Source organism: Corythoichthys intestinalis, chromosome 3 (assembly GCF_030265065.1).
Source record: "Corythoichthys intestinalis isolate RoL2023-P3 chromosome 3, ASM3026506v1, whole genome shotgun sequence".
NCBI lineage: Eukaryota > Metazoa > Chordata > Actinopteri > Syngnathiformes > Syngnathidae > Corythoichthys > Corythoichthys intestinalis.
In genome coordinates this window covers 56,878,722-56,904,598 of record NC_080397.1, presented here as the reverse complement: position 1 = coordinate 56,904,598, position 25,877 = coordinate 56,878,722, and the positions used below count along the sequence as shown (strand labels likewise).

The 25,877-nt window shown below is 46.5% G+C and overlaps 2 protein-coding genes across 3 annotated transcripts in view; one reads left to right on the top strand and one right to left on the bottom strand.

The window, feature by feature from the left end:
* foxn4 (forkhead box N4) overlaps positions 1-22,539 on the top strand; it is a 53,517-nt gene extending 30,978 nt beyond the window's left edge. The window contains exons 6-10 of the mRNA XM_057831257.1: positions 6,349-6,476; positions 6,543-6,639; positions 6,704-6,911; positions 14,496-14,885; positions 22,224-22,539. Coding sequence (XP_057687240.1) covers positions 6,349-6,476; positions 6,543-6,639; positions 6,704-6,911; positions 14,496-14,885; positions 22,224-22,471 — 1,071 coding nt within the window. The 3' untranslated portion in view covers positions 22,472-22,539. The remainder of the gene's footprint in view (positions 1-6,348; positions 6,477-6,542; positions 6,640-6,703; positions 6,912-14,495; positions 14,886-22,223) is intronic.
* The window catches only part of acacb (acetyl-CoA carboxylase beta), a 101,879-nt gene continuing 95,878 nt past the window's right edge, over positions 19,877-25,877 (bottom strand). For both annotated transcript variants that reach the window (XM_057831254.1, XM_057831255.1), the window contains one exon: positions 19,877-23,911. In XM_057831254.1, the coding sequence (XP_057687237.1) occupies positions 23,785-23,911 (127 nt within the window). In that variant the 3' untranslated portion in view covers positions 19,877-23,784. The remainder of the gene's footprint in view (positions 23,912-25,877) is intronic.

The window sequence follows — 25,877 nt, the reverse complement described above, 5'->3', positions numbered from 1 at the left end:
GTCGTCTGCTGGCGGGACAGCAGCGGTGTCGTCTGCTGGCGGGACAGCAGCGGAGTCGCAGGAGTCTGCTGGCGGAACAGCAGCGGAGTCGCAGGAGTCTGCTGGCGGAACAGCAGCGGAGTCGTCGGGCACTGGAACGAAGGTCAGACGGCGAGGCGCCGGGACAGGGACTAGGCGACGAGGCGCCGGGACGGGCACCTCGGGCAGCTTGGACTTTGGCGCGGGCACTGGACTGCGTGGAATCAGCGCAGGCACTGGAACGGAGGCCAGACGGCGAGGTGCCGGGACAAGGACTAGGCGACGAGGCGCCGGGACGGGCAGCTTGGGCGCCGGGACGGGCACTGGACTGCGGGGAGCCGGCGCGGGAGGAGCTGGACTGCGGGGAGCCGGCGCGGGAGGAACTGGACTGCGGGGAGCCGGCGCGGGAGGAACTGGACTGCGGGGAGCCGGCGCGGGAGGAACTTGACTGCGGGGAGCCGGCGCGGGAGGAACTTGACTGCGGGGAGCCGGCGCGGGAGGAACTTGACTGCGGGGAGCCGGCGCGGGAGGAACTTGACTGCGGGGAGCCGGCGCGGGAGGAACTTGACTGCGGGGAGCCGGCGCGGGAGGAACTTGACTGCGGGGAGCCGGCGCGGGAGGAACTTGACTGCGGGGAGCCGGCGCGGGAGGAACTTGACTGCGGGGAGCCGGCGCGGGAGGAACTTGACTGCGGGGAGCCGGCGCGGGAGGAACTTGACTGCGTGGAGCCGGCGCGGGAGGAACTTGACTGCGTGGAGCCGGCGCGGGAGGAACTTGACTGCGTGGAGCCGGCGCGGGAGGAACTTGACTGCGTGGAGCCGGCGCGGGAGGAACTTGACTGCGTGGAGCCGGCGCGGGAGGAACTTGACTGCGTGGAGCCGGCGCGGGAGGAACTTGACTGCGTGGAGCCGGCGTTGGCGGAACTTGACTGCGGGGAGCCGGCGTTGGCGGAACTTGACTGCGGGGAGCCGGCGTTGGCGGAACTTGACTGCGGGGAGCCGGCGTTGGCGGAACTTGACTGCGGGGAGCCGGCGCGGGAGCTTCGGGAACCCACGACGTCAGCACCGCCGCCCGCCGTCGGCGTTGACGGCCAAGCCGAGGCTTTTGCTGAGGGCCTTCAGGTGGCAGGGGCGGCAGAATAGCCCCATTAGGCCGCAGTGAGCCTGGGCGTCCCCGCAGACCACCCCGGGGGGGTCCCCGATAGATGGCCCACCGGGATCCCAGGTAGGAGTCTTTGGCCAAGATTTCAGAACGGGATATAAAGTGCGACGGGTGGAAAGAAAAATTACCAGGGGAAACGGAGGGCGTGAAATCAAAATCCAGGTCGGAGTCGGAATCAGAATGGAAATCATATGAATCGTGATCTTCAAAATCAGAAAAATCTGAATCTAAAAAAACGTGGCGAGGCAGAATATAATCGGGGGAACATGCGGATGGTCGTCGGCGTGTACGCCGGTGCTGGATTTTTCCCGCTGGGTCCACTAGTGGCTGCGTCATTCTGTCAGGAATGAACGGGCAGTCAGGCAGGTTGTTATGGACCCAAATGCAGGGAAAACGAAAAAGGCAGCGAGGCAGGTGGCAGAGAACTCAAAAGGGCTTTAATGATAACTAACAAAAGGCACAAAGTACAAAACAAAGGCTGTGGTGATCAAAAAACTATCAACAAATAACTTAGGTCACTAACAAAGGCTGAATATCAAAAACTTACTGAGACGAACACGAGGGCTAGGACTGGACTTCAACTTTGACGCAGGCACAGACATTGACATAGACATAGACAATGACGCAGCAAGGAGTGAACAGAAAATGGGAGCATATATACACAAGCAGACAAGGGATAACGAGACAAGGAACAGCTGGGTAACACAGGTGGATGCAGATTGCCGAATACACTGGGAAAACACACACAGGTGAGAGTAATGGGTAATCACAGGACAAGTCACACAAGGAGAAACCAAACACAAAACCTAACAAAAGCAGCGAACAGGAAGGGATTATGGGGTGACAGAAGAAAAGAAATACAAGAGAAGAAAGAAAAGAAACACATACACAAACAACAACAAGAAATACATTGAACATCTAAACTAGTTACTAATATGCTGGTGCTATCGTCAGCGAGATGTATTTCCGGTTTACACCATGTGGGGGCCTATTGGCCAGTGAAAGAGGAGAATGGGGGTGGGGGTGTCTATAAGACTATAAGCTAAGTGATTGAAAGGGGTAGAGTGTACACAAATCAGTTCTGTGATCTAGAACCCAGTAATCGTGTGAATCTCTTATGAGTGTAAGCCCGTTGGCGACCAACCCTACGCCGCCGCATCGCCAATCCCGGCACCGGAACCCCCAACCAGAGCATGCCCTACCACATCCAGCAGCACGCAAGCCCCACCCGGCACGCGACAGCCACGCAGACGGGCGGAGAACCCAGGGCCACGGCCCCCACCCAGCCAGCCCGGGGAGGGAGGGCGGCCGGCCGGCCTCCTCCCGCCACCCAGCAAAGGAGCCACCGTCCCCCCCCCCGGGACCCAGGGTGGTCCCCTGGGCCACCCGCGCGCCCATCAACCGGCCTTCGGGGATGGCAGGAGGGGACGCATCACCAACCCCACGCCTACACCCACCCCCGCCCGCCCACCCGGGCCACGAGCCACAGCCACAGCCCCCCAACCGGCACGGCACGCCACGGGACCCCCAGCGGCCCACCAAGCCCCAGGCAAGGCAGGGTCCCCCGCCGGTGCAGGCGACACCCCGCTGATACACCGGCGCCCAGCCAGCGACCCGCGACGGGGCGCAGGGCGGATGCCCAGCCAGAGAAGAGAGGGGAAGGCGGAGGCAGGAGAACGCCCAGGAACTGCCACGGGGCGATGCAAGATCGGAGACCCGACCCCCCAACCCACTCCCGCGGCCGGCAGCCGAGGCAGAGGGGAGGCCACACCCCGGGACCCACGCCATATAGAAAAAGTGTGGGACCCACCTACCACCCTATTACTGTGGCTGCCAGGTTCCCGACTGGCAGCCATCACCCAGCACCGTGATGGGGGTGTGAGGGGAGGGTAGTGCAATGTATGCATTAAAATAGGAGAGCTTGGCTTGGGGCAGTGGGACCGCAGCATGGAGTTTCTGTCCAGCCGCCCGTCCCACCGCCCTTTGCCGGAGCTCTCCTGTGGAGTATGATGTGTGTGGTGCATTTAAAAAAGGTGCAGGGATGGCGGGGCCTGTGGTGAGGAGGCAGCCGCGAGGCCCCCCCCCCCCCCCCAACAGGTCCCAACCATCCCACAACCTTGGTGTGTGGTGCATTAAAAACAGGGGGGAGTCGGGCTGGGACTGTAAAGCCCCGTCCCAACTCTCCCCGGAGAAATGTATGAGCATGTAAGTGCCAGGGTGAAAAATATTTACAGTGCCGAAGTGAGAAGTGCGTGAGTTAAGAGGCAGGCTCCCGCGGGCGTGGCCCCGTCCACCAGAACCACCGGCCCCAGGGCGGAAGAAGCGTCAGGGCCCCGATCAATCCCCGCCCCAGACAACCCACGGCGCCTCCGCATCCGCCCACCCCCCTCCCACCCACCGAGCACCCACCCCGCACCCCGAGCAGGCGCCACACCAAGCACCGGCGACCAGGGGGCGTCCACCCCACCGGCAAGGGACAGCAAGCCTCACCTTAGGCCCCGCGGGCCCCAAGAGGCCCCGCCAACGACCCCGCCGGCCGGTGATACATTTTTTAAAAAATTAATTACCGCCGTTATCGGGATAAATTTGATAACCCTGCCTTAAGCCTAAACTAAAGACTCTGGATAAGTGTAACATATTATGTCTGGAATGTTAAATACAATTAGAAAACGATTCAATTAAAAAAATATATATATATTTAAAAAGGCATGGCCGATATTATTTTGCCGATTCCGATACTTTGAAAATGACGTGATCGGACCCGATCATCCAATCGATCGGGAAATCTCTACTAGTTTCGTTTTGGGTTGTGAAGAAAACGCTACGGAGCGTGCGTTACAGTGGTTTTGATACTGTAGCTCTCGAGTTATTATGACACGCCCGTGACGATCGGGTAATTACAGCGACTACTAGTGGTTTTGCCGAAATGAATGGGAAGTTGAGGCAATCACGACGGCGGCCACAATCTAAGTGCACTGTGTGGTGAATGACACAAGCGCAGCATGTGACGTAAAAGCTAAATTATTATCATATTAAGCAATGGATTGAACTAGGCATTAGAAGCCGATTCTTGTGCTCGCGATAGCCGAATTCTAGCTCTACTATCGGTTCATTGAATATTTAATGGCTAATTACTGTCGAATGGTAACTTTAATATCGATACAGATGTATCTCTCACCTGTAAAACTGGATATCCGGTCGTATCGGTTTATCGTTCTCAAGCTTAAAATAAACATGCTTTTTCGTGTCACAGGCACTAGTGACGGGATCTGTCGTTCACTTGAGTAAACGAATCCATTCCGGTTCGTTCAGTAAAAAGATTCGTTCAAACAAATCGCTCAACGAATCGTTCGCCCCCCTCATCTCCCTCCCCGCCCAAATGAATCGTTCGGTTCGTGAACGGGAAGTGACGTTGCCGAACGAATCACCAAAGACCGCTTCGCAGGATAACTGAACGGGAAGTGACATTGCCTAGTCCCTCCCTCTCTTCCACACAGGCTCCTCATTGACCACTCGTCGTAGTTTCAGAAATGAGTGACAGGCGATATCATTCTGCTTTCACAGACAGCCTCGTCTCCCTCCCGCTGCTGCAAAAGTGAGGGAGAACTTCCGCGTCGTCTGTCCTAAATGGGATCAAAGTCATGGCTCGTGCTTCCATTTCGATTTCGGACACGGTTAAAAATTTTCCTTTTGTGGGGGGAGTGGGGGTTTGGGGTCGGGGGCGCACGGACTTTCTTTAGCATGATCTCAATCACATATACAATGCTGCTGCTACCAGCCAACGCGGCATGCTTGCTGTCACGAAAAAAAAAAAAAATCGAAAGTTTAATTTCTAAATATGGAACGGCCAACACATCATATTTACATCTCGCTCTGTTGTATTTTTGTTTTTATGCTCATCACTATTATTTTTGCTCACTATTGTTAAAACTAAAGTGTAAATAGCTAGTTGTCCAATGTGCTGCTCTGAAATAAAAACAATACTACATTTTGATATTTGACAGTTTAATTGCAAATGCACTGGTATTAACAAATAAAATAATCCGGTCAGCTCCCCTGTCGTCCCCTCATCTCAGATCGTCAAATGCTGACGAGAAATAATTGTTTGCTCTTTACGAAGTTGCCTTTCTACTCTCATTAGTCTGTTAAGAAAAATGTAGACATATTGTGACATCTCCCGTGTCCGCGTGCGTTGTTTTTGGGCGCTTGAGTAGCACATGATGGACGGATGGACATAATTTGTCAAACCAACCAACACCCGACACGCTCTGACACGAAAAAAAAAATAAAACAGTCGGAAAAAATTGACATGTATATACAGTTTCATTGCAAATCAGTATTATGGTGATCATACTAAATATTCTTTTTTTCTGTGCACATATGAGGTAAATATCGCTGCCATGAAGCCTCCATATAGTGACAGTTCTCTGCCCCCTTCACTGCCGTCACGCGACCGCAGCTCACTTTTGCTTGCCTCGTAGCTACCCGTGTTTTAAACTACTGTAAATTTGATAGTATGTCGTCATAGGTAGCCCCGAGTCTGTTGAGAAAAGTAGTACACTAAACCATGCTCGCTAGATTTGTGTGGTGTTTTTGTCTGTTTGAGCAGCATTTGATAGGCTCCACATTAACAAATATGTGACAAAGTCATTTCCTTTCATTTTTTGACTCGTTCACCGCATTACTGCAAAGTCAAGTTAGCAGCAAGCTTGCCCTCCTGCCTGCACGCTGGCTGCTTACTGGCTACAAGCAGAAGTGAGTGACAGACGCCGTGATTCTGTTTCCGCTCCCTCCCCTGCCTGCCATGAGGCTGGCGTCTGATTGGTCGTGTGCGATGTCGGAAGACGCTGCCGCTTGCTCAACGCCCTCCCACGCAACGAACAAGCCCCAACTTCATAGAACGAATCAGTGCAGATGGTGATTAGTTCGGTCTCGTTCACCCGAACAATTCGTTCAAAAAGAACAAATCGTTCGCGACCGATACTACACTAACAGGCACTTTAAGGCAAAACACTACCGCTTTTGCCCACCGACGTCGCTAAAATCAACCAAAACAGAAAAATTACATTGTGTTGCTTTAAATTAATTGTAGTACAATGACTGACCTTAACAAAATCAATATTCTGATTCAAGATTCAGATTCAATCCTAAATACTCCTTTTCCTTTAGTGCTCAACAGGTGGGCTGTACAGCAATGTCTCTTTCAACAACCAAAGTCTATTTTCACAACCTCACCTGGCTCCACAAGAACAGGACCTGCAGCCAAAATGTTTCCCAAAACCCATCTACTCCTACAGGTGAGCTCCTGTGTACCACTCATGATCTCCCAAGCTGACCGCTGTTTTTGCAACTGATCTCTTTAGCTGTTTGATTGCCATGGCTTTGAAGAACAGCAAAACTGGCAGCCTTCCAGTCAGTGAGATCTATAGCTTTATGAAGGAACATTTTCCTTATTTCAAGGTGAGCGCATTTGCTGAACTGTAATCAGATATTATGGACCGCACTCACTAATCTTTCCCTGCAGACAGCGCCAGACGGATGGAAGAATTCAGTCAGACACAACCTGTCTTTAAATAAGTGCTTTGAAAAAGTTGAGAACAAGACAAGCAGCTCCTCAAGGAAGGGCTGCCTGTGGGCACTAAATCCAGCTAAGATCGACAAGATGGAGGAAGAGATGCAGAAGTGGAAGCGCAAGGATCTCCCAGCAATCCGCCGCAGCATGGCTAATCCAGGTCAGGGACTAACCAAGTTCAAATTCAATTGCTCACGATACGCATCGGGAGTTAGTCACTGGTCCTCTTTCTTCAGGGTTTCTACAGTTATCAGCAAATCTTATTTAATGCTTTTTAATAACGTTTTTAAGCCCACTTTAAACTAATTTAATGTACATGCCCAACTGCATGGTTTCACACACACAAATTGTTAAGTCGAGTTGTCTGATAACTAGTTTTTAACAGATAACCAATATCGCAAGAATGTCCAACTCCAAAAATCTGACATCAAACCGATACTGATATATGCGGTCATGGATTTAACACCAGCCCGATCAACTAACTTGATTTGCAAGCCCAAACCCGAAAAAATACCCCGAAATTTTGTTTTATTTGTTAGGACTCTGGAGGAGTAGGAAATGCGGGGATGCGATGCGTGATTGCGTTGTGTGTGATCACATTTGCGACGATGCCTGTCCATAAAGATAACAAATTTAAGCCTGTATTTTGTAAGAAATTCTCCCAGTGAAACAATAAACATTTATATCTTTTATATTTGTGCGTCCATTCTATCAGGCGGATAGTGGATTTGACATTTATTTCAATCTCTTCAAGTTATTTTCTCATTGTTTAAAGAGCATACGACATGAGAAAAAAAGTCTTAAATGGCATTATTGTGTGAATTAGAATCATATTTTGAGACGATTCGACTATATACAACAATTTAGCAAAGCGCAGATGACGAGAATTTAACTAATTTAACTTTTAATCTGTCGGTTAGCCACGCCTACCATTATAGGGCTTTAGCGTCCCCAACAGGTGGATGACGTCAGCGGTAGACTGGTCTCATCGGTTTTACTATTCAGCCCATTGAGGGGGAATTACTCAGAACGAGGAAAACGCGATGAAGAGAGCCGCAAAATGTCATTGTTTCAGTCTCTCTACTCCAATAGTTTTAAAGGATATTCTTTTTATCCAAGTATTTTGCTCCAATAGCTATATAAATGGCTTGAGAAGGACCAGTCAGCCCGTCGAGGGGGAACTATTCACAACAAGGAAAACGCGACGAAGAGAGCTGCAAAATGTCATTGCTTCTGTCTCTTTACTTCAATATTTTTACAGGATATTCTTTTTATCCAAGTATTTTCCCCAATTGCTAAATAAATGGCATGATCATGACAAATAACCATGCTAAATGGAATATGAAATAATAAAAATGCATTTATTCAGGACGACATGGCAAAAAACTCCATAATGGTCAAAACTGTCGACTTCACCTTTACTGTCGCACCTCCCGAACGATATTTTATGACACCTAAATCGGACATATGTCATTTCCCTTCCCCGGCTTCGGAGAATGTAAACAAACCAAAAGGCGTGACAGCTAGCCGACATGCTAACCCGAACCAAGTGATGTTTCAAAGTCTTCGAAGCGGAAAATCACACATAACTAGCCTCAATTTTTTGACATGACGACTGGGTTGTCGGTTGTCTTCGCGGATCGGCAAACCACCCGGCGGAGAGCAATTTACAGTTCGTTCCCGGGAGGAGGGTGGCTGCAGTTGTTGTGCAGCTAACGTGCTGCTAATGTGCATGAGGAGGGCTTTTTACATGCCTATCAATGATCAAACGTAAGTAGTCCTTTATTTAAAGAAAGTTTGTAGTGTTTACTTTGTAATCGCTGTATTCATATTTGACATAATACAAAACAAGATGTTTACTCACTTCCTCGTAAGTCCAATGGTCCCACAGTAAATATCCACGGTGAATGGGAACCTTTTGAAACTCCAAAAAGGCGCATACGCCTCTCGCTCATACAGAATGATTTTTCTGCAGCCGTTTGGCTGGCGTGATTAGAAAACTAAACGTATTAATCCGCAAAATCAGCTGAATCCTTCGTCCTCATACACAACAGTACGCTGTATAGTGAAGAGGACGTCTTCTACATTACACGTCACAGCGCCCTCCTCCTCAATGCAAGACCGAAGCTGGTGTACAACAGGTGTTGTGCCGAAAAATAGCCGCCCCGCGTGAAATGTCCCCCCTGACGGGAATGCTTATGTATTACGCTTTATTGAGGTGAAAAGGCTCCGTCCTGGGACCGAAACTATTCATCCTATACATAAATGACTTGCATCAAGCATCTAAACTACTAAAAATGGTACATTTTTCGGATGACACCAATATCTTTTGTTCTGGAAAAGACCCACAGAGTCTATCTATACAAATAAATGCAGAATTAGCTAAACTGCAAAAATGGTTCGATGCAAATAAATTATCTCTGAACCTCGAGAAAACTAAATACATTGTATTTGGAAGAAAAGGTCTGAATAAGAACCTAAACCTACAAATAAATAATGTTGTGATACAAAGAGTACAACAACACAAAGTATTGGGTATAGTTATTGATCACCGCCTAACTTGGAAGCCACATGTAGAGAAACTGCGCAACAAAATCGCTAGGAGCATCTCGATTCTCTTTAGAGTTCAAAACATGCTAGATACGAGGGCTCTCCAAACCCTGTACTGCGCACTCGTTCTGCCGCACCTCAATTACTGCCTAGAGATCTGGGGAAGTACTTATGCAACTCACCTAAGCCCACTCTTTATCCTTCAAAAAAAAGCCATAAGAATTATTCATGGAGCACCGTTCAGAGCATATACCAATGAACTTTTTATCAAGTCCAAGCTATTAAAATTTCACGACCTGGTTAATTACAAAATAGCTCAAATGATGTTTAAGGCCAACGCAAACAGTCTCCCGACTAACCTGCAAACATTGTTCCAACTAAGAGAATCCTCCTACGATCTGAGAGGAAGCAGAATGTTTTCCTATCACACCATTAGGACTACAATGAAATCGTTCTCGATTGTAAACACTGGGGCTCGCCTATGGAATACATGTGATGCAGCGCTAACGAATATAAAATCATTAAGTTACTTCAAAAAAATGTATAAACAAAATATAATAAAACAGTACATTGACCTAACTCAACCGTAAAACGCACACACATCACAGATAAGATGTTCTCGCAGCAAAGGATAATTAAATGTCAGGGTCAGAGAATAAGACATAACACTTGCTCTTAGGACATGCCCTTCAGCAAAATCACACTACTGAACCGCCATTGCAACGTGCGTGCAGAGCTTAAACCTGAGACAAAATGGAACTCGTAGATTGGGCAATGAGTTCCATGGATAAAATATTGTCTACGATGAGACCGACATCAAACCAACGCCCATGTCCAGCTACCACCTTCACGTCTGGTTATGCGGAGGATGCCTGGGGTAAATGGAGGCCGTTATGCCTGACGTCCCTCCAGATAGAGGACGCAGAGGACCTGTATATCTTCGGCGCTCTGATGGCTCTCGCCTTCCTGTTGCTTCTTGGTGCCCTCTGGGTTCGCCGATTCTCGATGAGGATGAAGAACCAACTCCACGAGATACTGGAGGTTGCTCGTCACAACGGCGACAAATTGGCACAGGTGATGAAGGAGCAAGCAACACTAAGTGACGCCCCCGCACGACTGGTCACAAAAATCGACGCGGAGCTGCGTGATCATGAGAGACACGCTAGTCTAAACCGGGCAAGGGATGATGATGACTAACCTCCTGAAACGGATACTGCACACGCGAGCCTCCATAGCACCCCAGGCTTTCCCTCCCTTCATCTACTTGGACTTCAACTGATACAATGAACTCAAATTGACAATATGCGAAATTTCCATGGCAATCAATGACTTTTGAACGAAATGCGTTAGACAATGACTGGATTGATACACAATATGCTGTTTGTGCGACCCGGGCTGATGGGGGACGGGTTTCCGATAAGCATTTGCTTTTCCCGTCTTCCTTGTCTGTCTTCATCTTCCACACTCTGAAACTGTTAATGATTTGATAATGACTTTTGATTTTGATGATTTGATGATGATGATGACAATGACAATAAATTCATTCATTCATTCATTCATTCAGAAAACATCAAATGTTTTCATGGACACATTACAGTAATGGATTCACGACTGTAAAATCAGTTTTAAATAAATAAGACACAATACTAGTACTTTATTTTAGTAACAAATCGTGGACTGGGCCACATAACCATCTTTGAACAGAAATGTATTAAACTACAGGTTTTCACGAACATATCTCAATGACAATCACACAGGTATGACATTTATTAGTTCAAGCAGAGTAAAAAAAATACATACAGTGCCTTGCAAAAGTATACGGCCCCCTTGAACCTTGCAACCTTTCGCCACATTTCAGGCTTCAAACATAAAGATATGAAATTTTAAATTTTTTTGTCAAGAATCAACAACAAGTGGGACACAATCGTGAAGTGGAACAACATTTATTGGATAATTTAAACTTTTTTAACAAATAAAAAACTGAAAAGTGGGGCGTGCAATATTATTCGGCCCCCTTGCGTTAATACTTGGTAGCGCCACCTTTTGCTCCAATTACAGCTGCAAGTCGCTTGGGGTATGTTTCTATCAATTTTGCACATCGAGAGACTGACATTCTTGCCCATTCTTCCTTGCAAAACAGCTCGAGCTCAGTGAGGTTGGATGGAGAGTGTTTGTGAACAGTAGTCTTCAGCTCTTTCCACAGATTCTCGATTGGATTCAGGTCTGGACTTTGACTTGGCCATTCTAACACCTGGATACGTTTATTTTTGAACCATTCCATTGTAGATTTGGCTTTATGTTTTGGATCGTTGTCCTGTTGGAAGATAAATCTCTGTCCCAGTCTCAGGTCTTGTGCAGATACCAACAGGTTTTCTTCCAGAATGTTCCTGTATTTGGCTGCATCCATCTTCCCGTCAATTTTAACCATCTTCCCTGTCCCTGCTGAAGAAAAGCAGGCCCAAACCATGATGCTGCCACCACCATGTTTGACAGTGGGGATGGTGTGTTCAGGGTGATGAGCTGTGTTGCTTTTACGCCAAACATTTCGTTTTGCATTGTGGCCAAAAAGTTCAATTTTGGTTTCATCTGACCAGAGCACCTTCTTCCACATGTTTGGTGTGTCTCCCAGGTGGCTTGTGGCAAACTTTAAACAAGACTTTTTATGGATATCTTTGAGAAATGGCTTTCTTCTTGCCACTCTTCCATAAAGGCCAGATTTGTGCAGTGTACGACTGATTGTTGTCTTATGGACAGACTCTCCCACCTCAGCTGTAGATCTCTGCAGTTCATCCAGAGTGATCATGGGCCTCTCGGCTGCATCTCTGATCAGTTTTCTCCTTGTTTGAGAAGAAAGTTTGGAAGGACGGCCGGGTCTTGGTAGATTTGCAATGGTCTGATGCTACTTCCATTTCAATATGATGGCTTGCACAGTGCTCCTTGAGATGTTTAAAGCTTGGGAAATCTTTTTGTACCCAAATCCGGCTTTAAACTTCTCCACAACAGTATCTCGGACCTGCCTGGTGTGTTCCTTGGTTTTCATAATGCTCTCTGCACTTTAAACAGAACCCTGAGACTATCACAGAGCAGGTGCATTTATACGGAGACTTGATTACACACAGGTGGATTCTATTTATCATCATCGGTCATTTAGGACAACATTGGATCATTTAGAGATCCTCACTGAACTTCTGGAGTGAGTTTGCTGCACTGAAAGTAAAGGGGCCGAATAATATTGCACGCCCCACTTTTCAGTTTTTTATTTGTTAAAAAAGTTTAAATTCTCCAATAAATGTTGTTCCACTTCACGATTGTGTCCCACTTGTTGTTGATTCTTGACAAAAAAATTAAATTTCATATCTTTATGTTTGAAGCCTGAAATCTGGCGAAAGGTTGCAAGATTCAAGGGGGCCGAATACTTTTGCAAGGCACTGTATATTCATGGTACAAAAAATCGTTTCCATGTCCATCGATTGGTATGAAAAAGCTGTACGAGTGACGTGTGGGCGCTCAATAGTAAAATAAGTAAACAAACAAATCAAATAAACGCTCAATAAAGCGTTATAAATAAGCGTTCCCGTCAGCGGGGACATTTCACGCGGGGCGGCTATTTTTCGGCACAACACCGGAAGTCACTCAGGCGGTATTTTATGCTTCTGAATGATATGGACCGCTTGGATGTGTGTGGAAGCGATCGCTATATTTATTTAGTTTTTTTTATCCCGTGCCATGAAAATGAGCGACTTCTGACAACAGTCTCGAGTTGAAAAAGAGGGCGCTGTGACGTGTACGGAGGAAGGAGTCCTACTGTTGTATGAGAAGGACTAAGGATTCAGCTGATTTTGCGGATTAATCCATTTATTTTTCGCATCACGCCAGCCAAACGACTGCAAAAAATCATTCTGTACGAGGGAGAGGCGTGTGCGCCTTTTTGGGGTTTCAAAAGGTTGCCATTCACCGGTGGATATTGGCTAAAACAAGCCCTATTACTGTGGGACCATGGGACTTACGAGGACGTGAGTAAACATCGTGTTGTTTATTATGTCAAATACTGGGATCATTTTAATATGTAGGTGGCTTGCATTTTGGGACATGCTCCTTGTCCCCTCGGCCGACGACCGGCGGCTTGTCGCACATCCCCCCGCCGGGAGAGCAATACTATATACCCGGCTCATTCCCCTCTTCATTCTTCGAAGACTTTGAAACATCACTTGGTTCGGGTTAGCATGTCGGCTAGCTGTTAAGCCTCTTGGTTTGTTTACATTCTCCGAAGCCGGGGAAGGGAAATGACATAAGCCCGATTTAGGTGGCATAAAATATCGTTCGGGAAGTGCGACAGTAAAGGTGAATCGACAGTTTTGACCATTATGGAGTAATTTTCCCATGTCGTCTTGAATAAATGGATTTTTATATTTCATATTCCCTTTAGCACAAGACTTATTTGTCATGACCATGCCATTTATTTAGCTATTGGGGAAAAATACTTGGATAAAAAATATCCTGTAAAAATATTGGAGTAGAGATACTGAAACAATGACATTTTTGCGGCTCTCTTCGTCGCGTTTTCCTCGTTGTGAATAAGTCCCCCTCAATGGGCTGCATACTAAATCAGATGAAATCGTGACTCCGCTGACATCATCCACCTGTTGGGGACGCTAGAGCCCTATAATGGTAGGCGTGGCTAACCGGCAGATTAAACGACTAATTTCTCGTCTGCGCTTTGCTAAATTGTATACAGTCAAATCGTCTCAAAATATGATTCCAATTCACATAATAATCCTATTTCAGACTTTTTTTTTCTCGTGTCATATGCACTTTAAATAGTCTATATATTTTTATGATCATTATAAATGCATTTAGACGAAATAACGCTGGAAAAGTTTGTTAAATGTATTTCTCGTATGAGAGCGAAGCGTTACATTCGTTTACATTCAGCAAAGTCGACACAGGTTTCTGCACCTTCAACAATCAATTTGAAGCCTTTCCATGCCCCACTCTCCTTTTTTATATTCCTTAGTTTAACATCCATACATCATTTTAGTGTACATATATACAGTAAATATAGATTTAGTAAAAAAAAAAAAAAAAAAAAAGCGAGAGAGAAGCCCGGCCTGACCCAAACAAAAATAATTTTGACAAATTCCATTTCCTGACTTTTAATGCTTTTTAATGACCTGCGTAAACCCTGTTCTTGCAGATGAGCTGGACAAGCTGATTACAGACCGCCCAGAAAACTGCAGACGGAAGGTCATAGAACCAGTCATGACACGGCTGCCGAGCTGCCCAACAGGTCTCTCGTTGACGGCGCAGATGCAGCGACCCCAGCCCATTGTGACCCTCTCCCTGCCGTGTATACCAATGCACCAGCACCATCAGATCCAAGCCCAGCTCCAGGCCCAAGCTCGCTTGGCGCCAATGTCCCCGGCTCCAGCCCAAACACCCCCACTCCACACGGTGCCCGACCTCTCTCGGAGTCCGCTAAGCCAGCAACCCAGCAAGCCTCCTGAAGACTTTTACAGCGTACAAGTTGATAGCCACACAGAGGTGGATGCGTTGGACCCCAGCATCATGGATTTTGCCCTTCAAGGTAGGCTAGATCATTGCGCCGTTGCCTTATACACCATTCAGAAATTACCATTGCCACTACCAAACCTAGATATTTACTGAAGAGCTCAACAGATAACCGTTTTGTGCTAAGGCCAAAGCATTAAACAAATTAGTTAGAGCCACATTTGCTGAAATTTCACTGAAGAGAACAGTCACAAAAAGAGTAAAAGACTGCCGTGTTGCAGTCTTGCGGGAAAACAATGGAATTGCTAAGACGCTGCATACGTTGTCGTATTTCCAGCATATCGTCGGATGTAGAAACAAACGGCGAGTCAAATTGTACATCGGATGTTGTTTTTCCTTATGGCGTGGCTCCTGGGGTGTGGCCTCCCCTCTGCCTGGGCTCCCGGCCGCGGGAGTGGGGAGGGGGGTCGGGGCTCTGATTTGCATCGCCCCGTGGCAGTTACTCGGCGTTCTCCTGCCTCCGCCTTCCCCTCTTCTCTGACTGGACATCCGTCCTGCGCTCCGTCGCGGGTCGCTGGCTGGGCGCCGGTGTATCAGCGGGGTGTTGCCTGCACCGGCGGGGGGCTCTGCCCTGCCTTGGGCTTGGTGGGCCGCTAGGGGTCCTGTGGCGTGCCGTGCCGGTTGGGGGGCTGCGGCTGTGGCTCGTGGCCGGGGGTGGGGGTAGACGTGGGGTTGGTGGTGCATCCCCTCCTGCCATCCCTGAAGGCCGGTTGATGGGTGCGCGGGTGGCCCAGGGGACCACCCTGGATCCCGGGAGGGGGACGATGGCTCCTTTGCTGGGCTGCGGGAGGAGGGATGGGCTGCGCTTGACCCACCCAAACCCCCGCCCGCCCACCCTCCATCTCTCCCCCCCCCGGGCTGGCCGGGTGGGGGCCGCGGCCCTGGGTTGGCGCCTGCGCGGCTTCTCCGCCCGTCTGCGTGGCTGTCGCGCGTCCGGTGGGGCTCGCGTGCTGCTGGATGCGGTAGGGTATGCTCGGGTTGGGGGTCCTGGTGCCGAGGTTGGCGATGAACCGGCGTAGGGTTGGTCGCCAACGGGCTTACATTCATAAGAGATTCACATGATTACTGGGTTCGAGATCATAGAACTTATTTGTGTACACTCTACCTCTTTCAATCACTTAGCTTATAGACACCCCCACCCCCGTCCCCCTCTTTCACTGGCCAATAGGCCCCCACATGGTGTAAACCGGAAATACATCTCGCTGACGATGGCACCAGCATATTAATAATTAGTCTAGATGTTCTATGTATTTCTTGTTGTTGTTTGTGTATGTGTTTCTTTTCTTTCTTCTCTTGTGTTGCTTTTCTTCTGTCCCCCCATAATCCCTTCCTGTTCGCTGCTTTGTCATAATAAAAAGGTATTTTGAATGATGACAGTGGGAGTATATCAGACTCTCAATGTGAAACATTAAAACTGTTCAGACAACCCGGGCACTTAGACTTCCATTCTCTGTGTCAAACAGCTGAACAGGACAAGTTAAAATAAAAAAAAAAAAAGTAAAAGACTGCCGTGTTGCAGTCTTGCGGGAAAACAATGAAATTGCTACGACACTGCATACATCGTCGTATTTCCAGCATATCGTCGGATGTAGAAACAAACGGCGAGTCAAATTTTACATTGGATGTCAAAGCGATCGTATGTTGAGGTGAAGTGGTATTAAAAAAGTATATTGAACCCTTTGTAATTTCTCACATTTCTGCATAAAATCACCATCAAATGTGATCTGATCTTAGTCAAAATCACACAGATAAAAAAAAAAAAAAAACAGTTTTAATTAAAACCACTCAAACATTTATAGGTTCGGATAATTTTTTCATACCACTGGAAGTTGTGGGTTACAAGTGATGCTATTTGAAGGGACAGACAACACCTAGATTGTTAAAAAAATTGTTTTAAATGTAAAATGTTTTGATGGAAAAAAAAAAAGTTAAAACTCAACATTTTAAGTAAACTGGGCTTCAGTTAGGCTAAATACAGTGGTACAGAGGTATGAAAAAGTATCTGAATCCTTTGGAATTTCCCATATTCCTGCATAAAATCACCATCAAATGTGCTCTGATCATAGTCAAAATCACACAGATAAAAAACAGTGTCTGCTTTAACCAAAACCAGCCAAACATTTATAGGCGGTCATATTTTAACGAGGATAGTATGCAAACAATGACAGAAGTGGGGAAAATGAGTAAGTGAACCCTCTGCCTAAGGAGACTTAAAGAGCAATTGAAACCAAGTTTTACCAAACAATTCAAACCAGGTGTGAGCCCATTATCTGATGAGTGGTTTAAAGCTGCCCTGCCCACTATAAAACACACACCTGGTAAGAACTATCTTGATGAGAAGCACTGTCTGATGTGCATCATGGCTAGGTCAAAAAAGCAGTTTGAAGACCTGCGATCAAGGATTGTTGATTTGTATGAAGCTGGGAAAGGATACAAAACCATCTCTAAGAGTCTGGATGTAAGTCTGGATGTTCATCAATCGACAGTCAGATAAGTTGTATACAAGTGAAGAGATTTTGGCACTGTTGCTTCTCTCCCAAGGAGTGGCCGATCACCAAAGATGATGCCAAGAGTTCAGTGATTTTCCGGGATTTTCGGCCGGGGCTTGTCCGGTTGCGTCTGGCTGTGCGGGGGGTCCCGTCGGGCGCGCGCTGGTGTCGTGGGCGGGTGGGGGGGCCGTGCGGGTGCCGGTCCGGGGCCGCGGCCCTTCCCCGGCCGGCCGGGTTGGGGTTGGGGTTGGGGTGGGGGCCGGGGGGTGTATGCGGCAGCCATGGTTCCCTCCCAGGTCCGCCCGGCCGGAGCCGCGTCTCCCTGTACCGGGTGCCGGGGAGGTGCCCTCTGGTGCCATACCGCGCGCCCCTCTTGGCCCGGGGGTGGGTTGTGGGGGGTGCGCTTCTCTCCCCTTGGTCTGTTTCCGGCCCTGTCTGCCTCCCTGGGCCGCGGCGGCCGCGGCTGCCCCCCGGCCGGCGGGGTCGTTAGCGGGGCCTCTTGGGGCCCGCGGGGCCTAGGGTGAGGCTTGTTGTCCCTTGCCGGTGGGGTGGACGCCCCCTGGTCGCCGGCGCTTGGTGTGGCGCCTGCTCGGGGTGCGGGGTGGGTGGGTGCTCGGTGGGTGGGAGGGGGGTGGGCGGTCGCGGAGGCGCCGTGGGTGTTCTGGGGCGGGGGTTGATCGGGGCCCTGACGCTTCTTCCGCCCTGGGGCCGGTGGTTCTGGTGGACGGGGCCACGCCCGCGGGAGCCTGCCTCTTAACTCACGCACTTCTCACTTCGGCACTGTAAATATTTTTCACCCTGGCACTTACATGCTCATACATTTCTCCGGGGAGAGTTGGGACGGGGCTTTACAGTCCCAGCCCGACTCCCCCCTGTTTTTAATGCACCACACACCAAGGTTGTGGGATGGTTGGGACCTGCTGGGGGGGGGGGGGGGGGGGGGGCCTCACGGCTGCCTCCTCACCACAGGCCCCGCCATCCCTGCACCTTTTTTAAATGCACCACACACATCATACTCCACAGGAGAGCTCTGGCAAAGGGCGGTGGGACGGGCGGCTGGACAGAAACTCCATGCTGCGGTCCCACTGCCCCAAGCCAAGCTCTCCTATTTTAATGCATACATTGCACTACCCTCCCCTCACACCCCCATCACGGTGCTGGGTGATGGCTGCCAGTCGGGAACCTGGCAGCCACAGTAATAGGGTGGTAGGTGGGTCCCACACTTTTTCTATATGGTGTGGCTCCCGGGGTGTGGCCTCCCCTCTGCCTCGGCTGCCGGCCGCGGGAGTGGGTTGGGGGGTCGGGTCTCCGATCTTGCGTCGCCCCATGGCAGTCCCTGGGCGTTCTCCTGCCTCCGCCTTCCCCTCTCTTCTCTGGCTGGGCGTCCGCCCTGCGCTCCGTCGCGGGTCGCTGGCTGGGCGCCGGTGTATCAGCGGGGTGTCGCCTGCACCGGCGGGGGGCCCTGCCTTGCCTGGGGCTTGGTGGGCCGCTGGGGGTCCCGTGGCGTGCCGTGCCGGTTGGGGGGCTGTGGCTCGTGGTCCGGGTGGGCGGGCGGGGGTGGGTGTAGGCGTGGGGGTTGGTGATGCGTCCCCTCCTGCCATCCCTGAAGGCCGGTTGATGGGCGCGCGGGTGGCCCGGGGGACCACCCTGGGTCCCGGGGGGGGGTGACGGTGGCTCCTTTGCTGGGCGGTTGGAGGAGGGATGGGCTGCGCATGGATCCCCCCGCCCCCCCGCCCGCCCTCCCTCCCCGGGCTGGCTGGGTGTGGGCCGTGGCCCTGGGTTGGTGCCCGCGCGGTCTCTCCGCCCGTCTGCGTGGCTGTCGCGCGCCCGGTGGGGCTTGCGTGCTGCTGGATGTGGTAGGGCATGCTCGGGTTGGGGGTTCCGGTGCCGGGATTGGCGATGCGGCGGCGTAGGGTTGGTCGCCAACGGGCTTTCACTCATAAGAGATTCACACGATTACTGGGTTCTAGATCACAGAACTGATTTGTGTACACTCTACCCCTTTCAATCACTTAGTCTATAGTCTTATAGACACCCCCACCCCCATTCTCCTCTTTCACTGGCCAATAGGCCCCCACATGGTGTAAACCGGAAATACATCTCGCTGACGATAGCACCAGCATATTAGTAACTAGTTTAGATGTTCAATGTATTTCTTGTTGTTGTTTGTGTATGTGTTTCTTTTCTTTCTTCTCTTGTATTTCTTTTCTTCTGTCCCCCCATAATCCCTTCCTGTTCGCTGCTTTGTCATAATAAAAAGGTATTTTGAATGATCACAATGGGAGTATGTCAGACTCTCAATGTGAAACATTAAAACTGTTCAGAATCCGGGCACTTAGACTTCCATTCTCTGTGTCAAACAGCTGAACAGGACAGGTTTAAAAAAAAAAAAAAAAAAAAAAAAAAAAAGAGTTCAGTGCAGTATACTCAGAGAGGTAGAAAAGAACCCTAAAGTGTCTGCCAAAGACTAACAGAAATCTCTGGCACAGTCCAACATCGATGTGCACACATCAACTATATGTAAAACTATGGCCAAGGATGGTGTTCATGGGAGGACTCCACGGAGGAAGCCACTGCTGTCAAAAAAAACAAAACAAAAAAAAACATAGTTGCTCGTTTAATGTTCACAAAAAGGCACTCGGACACTCCACAGAAGTTTTGGCAAAATATTTTGTGGACTGATGAAACCAAAGTTGTTGTTTGGAAGTAACACACAATGATGTCTGGAAGAAAAATGGAACAGCTCAACAACATCAACACCTCATCCCCACCTAGAAGCATGGTGGAGGGAGGATCATGATTTGGGGCTGTTTTGCTACCTCACGGCCTGGACAACTTGCAATAATTAATGGAAGAATGAATTCAAAAGTTTTGCAGGAAAACCTGAGGCTGTCTATCAGACAGTTGAAGCTGAAAAGAGGATGGATGCTGCAACAAGACAATGATCAACAACACGGAAGTAAATCAATTTCAGAATGGTTTCAGAAGAACGAAATACAGGTTCTGGAGTGGCCAAGTCAAAGTCCAGATTGGAACCCTATTGAGATGCTGTGGCATGACTTAAAGACATGCATTTCATGCCAGACAACCCAAGAATCTGACTGAACTACAGCAGTTTTGTAGAGAATAATGGGCCAAGATTAGTCCTGATCGATGTGCGAGACTGATCTGCAGCTACAGGAAGCAACTGGTTGAAGTTATTTCTGCCAAATGGGGGACCACAAAATATTAAATGTGATAGTTCAGTTACCTTTGTTTTCCCCTTCTGTCATTGTTTGCATACTATCCTCATTAAAATATGAAAACCTATAAATGTTTGGGTGGTTTTAGTTAAAACAGACACTGTTGTTTCATCTGGGATTTTGACAAAGATCAGATCAAATTTGATGGTGATTTTATGCAGAAATGTGAGAAATTCCATAGGGTTCAAAAACTTTTTCATACCACTTTAGGTGTCAATGTTGGAAAATGCTGTATTGAGCAAGTTACATCAACAAAAATAAAGTTAAGATTGCTGAACTAAGCCTGAACGATATATCGTTTAAACATCGCCATCACGATGTGCGCATGCGCGATAGTCCCATCGCAGGGACGTGCGATAGTTACTTTTTTTCCAATCCACGAACCTTTGTTCTGTTTCATTCGCTCGCACAGCCTCTCTCACCCCCTTTCCCAGCTTTGTCACTGCGGCACTTGCTTATTAAAGTTAACGATGGCTTTGATCTGGCCAAAGAAGCTGGACAGCAATCTGTCAATCATCGTTTAACTTATTAAACAGTTTCTGCAAGGAAGCGCGGGCTGGAATGAATGTGTGTGTCTGTGGGGGGAGAATGTGGAGACTTTCGAGCAGGGCCGGCCCAGGCCATTTGGGGGCCCTAAGCAAAATAATGCAAAGAGGCCCATATTTTTGGCCCACCATTACGTCAGTGTACTGTGAAACCCATACATGCAATCCAACCCATACGTCCATAATTTGTATATTAATCAGATTTTGTTGCACTGCATACTTCAAACTTCTCACCCCAAATGATTGTCAGAACTTACAGTAGATAGCGCCAAACCTTTTTCTAAAAGAGAAAATAAAGAAGTTAAGGAAGGACTTTTATTTTTTTAAGCTTGTAATCAAGTATCAAAAGTCACACAAGTCAAATAAAGCAAACTGTAGTAAACAAAATAGAATATAAATTAAACAATTGCAAAATTGGGGGCCCCCTAGTGGTCAGGGGCCCTAAGCAGCTACATAGTCTGCGTATAGGCTGGGCTGGCCCTGCTTTCGAGACATATAAAATAAACGCCACAAGTGATTATGAGGAGTTTGTAATTTCAACATGTCACTCCAAGAGTCACAGCCATGTTAGCATGTAAGCATTTAATAAAGCCAAGCATTTTTCTACTACAGTACTTTATTCTTATTTAAAAATGATTCCGTGGGACAGTTATGTTTAAAACTGATCATAATTATTACATCTGAAGTGCTTAAAAAGCATTTATTTTTATATACATATATTAAAATCATACTTTGGTGGGAAAAAAGTGAGAAAAAAACATGTCTTTATGGATCTCTTTCCAGTGCCCGATCTGAATAAATACATTGAGCACACACACACACACACACACACAAAAAAATGGGGGGGTTATGCGCTGCTTCGCGGTTTTTCACTTATCGCGGTGGGTTCTGGTCCCTATTGACCGTGAAAAATGATGGTATACTGTACACTGTGGTTCCCCCCCAATTTTTTTTTTAAATATCGCAATATAATATCGCAATATATCGCAAACCCCAAAAAAAATCGCAGCAATAGTTTTTTCCAATATCGTTCAGGCCTAGTGTAAACCCTGAATTTATTCTATCAATCTTACTTCAGGTAACCTGTGGGAGGAAATGAAGGACGACAGCTTTAACTTGGATGCATTGGGCACATTCACTAACTCCCCACTGCGACTATCGGACTGTGATTTGGGGAGCAGCCTCCCGCCTGCCTCCAGCGGAGCAAGCCTGCCGCTGTCAGACGTACAGGTGACGGGTTTGTACACTTCATACACGTCACAGGATTCCCTGTCCTCACAATACATGAGCTCACCAGCCAGCAGCAAGCCCATCGTCTTGCTTTAAAGCAACACTATTCTTTTTGAGGATATCTTGTCCAAGACACCAAGTGAAGGCATTTTTTTTGTACAAATCAGCCGGGAACTATCAAAATGGAGAGTTCATCAAGACATTTTTTTTTTTTTTAAAGACGTGGCAGAAAAGCATTTAAAGACATTATAATATCAAGCTTTGCCAAGCAAAGCCTCCGAAATGCTTGTGTAAGTACAAACAAAAGCTTAAGGAAATGTAATTTTTTAAAATCCCTAATCTGTTTGAAAAGCCTTCTATATTGTAGTTCTGTCTTTTGTATGATGTACTGTGATAGACATTATCTCTGTGTTGTTTTATTTATATTTATAAAAAAGGCAGCTAGGAAAGTTGACAATTTCCGTCAACCTTTTGCTGTATATATTTGAATGTTCAAATGGCTATTACCACAGAAAATCTTTCTCTCGACTCTTTTACCCAACTTCATTCCAAAATGTCAACATGTACCACTGTGTTTTTCAGTTCTTTTTTTTTTTTTTTTTTTTTTTTACAACAGCTTACATTTGTGATTAACATGTTGATTGGAATATTAAATGCATATTAATGTTCCATCAAAAAATGAATGGGTAAATAAAATGTTTCTTTTGCCAAAAATAAACCAGTGATATTTATTCCCACATTTGTCAAAAATAACAGCTTATATACATTCACGTGAAATGTTATATTTGTAGCTGAAAGGTCAAACAAAAATTCTCAGTATTAAATAGTATATTTGGTGTCTTAGTTCATAGCACCATAAAATTTCTGAAATATGTTACTTTCATTCATGTTAGATGGTATGTTGTATGCTTACAAATCAATGAAAATGATCAGGACCCTTGTACTACATACGCTGCAATACTAATTGTGCATAGCGCTAAATATTAGCACCGCGACTTAGATCTTTACACAATTATCGGTGTATGTGAGACTGTTTTGCACAACCATCTCCTCCACTATAAATACAAAGCTGTGTGTGTGCATATAAGGCTAAAGTAACACCAGTGTCATGTATATAGAAAAGCAGAAGTGCAATGTGCATTACAGTGACAGTTTTTAAATCAAACATAGCATCCTAGACTGAAATGGTCTTCCATGATCCGACAGCAACATCCTTGTGTGATTATTGAACTGTAGTGGGTATTGTAAGTTGACATTTTACATTCTACTTTTAGACTGCCTCAATACTATTTCATACAAAGTGGTTCATTAGGAGTTCTTTACCATGGTACTTTTAAAAGTTCATTTGAATGTGGAAAAGTATCCAGAACTCTTTTATGATAATACAAGCCTTAAAACTGTTCCGCAGTTTAGCTGGTGTTGCTGTTGTCCATTGTAGCAAGAAGATGAGAGAGCTTGGCCCTTTGTGATGCAGTAATGTTCTGGCTCATGTGGATGATGCAGTCCATGGCGACATCCGGGTTGGTCTCAACCAGACTTGGGCACAAGAGCAGAGAAAATTAGTTAGGGAATGGTAAATCTAATGAACAATCATCATAAGAGTCCACCATCAGTTGACAAGACAACTCCCACAGAATTTGCGCCATGCCTTCCCATAGGCCAGGGGTCGGGAACCTATGGCTCGCGAGCCAGGTATGGCTCTTTTGACCGCTACATCCGGCTCGCAGACAAATTTTCAATTATTATCAACTAGGGCTGTCAAAATTATCGCGGTAACGGGCGTTAATTAATTTTTTTAATTAATCACGTTAAAATTAGGGCTGTCAAACGATTAAAATTTTTAATCAAGTTAATTACAGCTTAAAAATTAATTAATCGTAATTAATCGCAATTAATCGCAATTCAAACCATTTATAAAATATGCCATATTTTTCTGTAAATTATTGTTGGAATGGAAAGATAAGACACAAGATGGATAAAACATTCAACATACGGTACATAAGGAGTATTTGTTTATTATAACAATAAATCAACAAGATGGCATTAACATTATTAACATTCTGTTAAAGCGATCCATGGATAGAAAGACTTGTAGTTCTTAAAAGAAAACTGTTAGTACAAGTTAGATAAATTTTATATTAAAACCCCTCTTAATGTTTTCGTTTTAATAAAATTTGTAAAATTTTCAATCAAAAAATAAACTAGTATCCCGCCATTGTTGATGTCAATAATGACTTACACAATGCTCATGGATGCTGAAGCCTATAAAATCAGTCGCACCCAAGCGCCAGCAGAGGGCGGCAAAACTCCATAAAACACAACAAGTGAGCGTTTCACTGTGTACTGTCATTTAAATCTCTCTGAGCGGGGCATCTGCGTTAGTTGCGTCAAATATTTTAACGTCATTAATTTAAAAAAATAGCACCCATTAACGCGATAATTTTGACAGCCCTAGTTAAAATATTTGACGCAATTAACGCATGCAATGAATGACCCGCTGGCATATTGCCTCAAGCAGATTACAATGAGGCCGTTTATGGACATTAAGAGTGAAGAGAATGCCACCGGCCGCTTGGGGGCAGCGCCGTTCCATACTCATGTTATTTCTTCTATACGTGGGAGAATTAGTAGTTGTGAGACGTTTATGCTGTATTCACAATGCAATGCAAATTGCTATTTGTGCTCCTCACATATTTCGGTAAGTTTTCTTTCTTTTAGTGGCAATTATGTGTCTCTTGTTGTATTTTGGGTAAGATATGTACAGATACGTATATGTTATACAGTAAAGGCGAGTGGACACAGGCGTTCTTTGGACCGCGCCGTTTATTGGCATAAGCTTCGGCAACTCCTTCATAACAAACAAGTATCGTTTAGTGAAAGCACAACAAAAATAATATTCCTATCCCTCAAAAAAAAAAAAAAATAATGTTCACAAAAGGAAAAGCACTTCAGTCTATAGTAATGAGGCCCTATTCTGACACACAGTTAAACAACAATGCAAAATGAACTGGCATTCCAAATCAAAATAGCTATGCAAAATACACGTAAAACTTTTCACTCTATTTTTATTATTGTTATTTTTATTCTTATTATTATTATATTAACTCTACTTTTGATTGAAAATTTTACAAATTTTATTAAAACGCCAATGGGAAAACCCATGGGTTTTCCCAGTGTATCAAATACTTGTTCTCCCCACTGTATATATCCGTCATGAGTTTTATCTTTCCATTCCAACAATAATTTACATAAAAATATGGCATATTTTAGAGATGGTTTGAATTGCGATTAATTACGATTAATTAATTTTTAAGCTGTAATTAACTCAATTAAAAATTTTAATCGTTTGACAGCCCTATTATCAACTCATTTGCTCCCAAAAACGTATAAATATGTTCTATTTTGAAATGTTTCAGTGTCCCAAAAACATATTTATACGTCTTTTACATTTTTTTTTTCACAAGAGACATCTCTAGGTTCTGATGCAAGTTCGCTCCAAAGC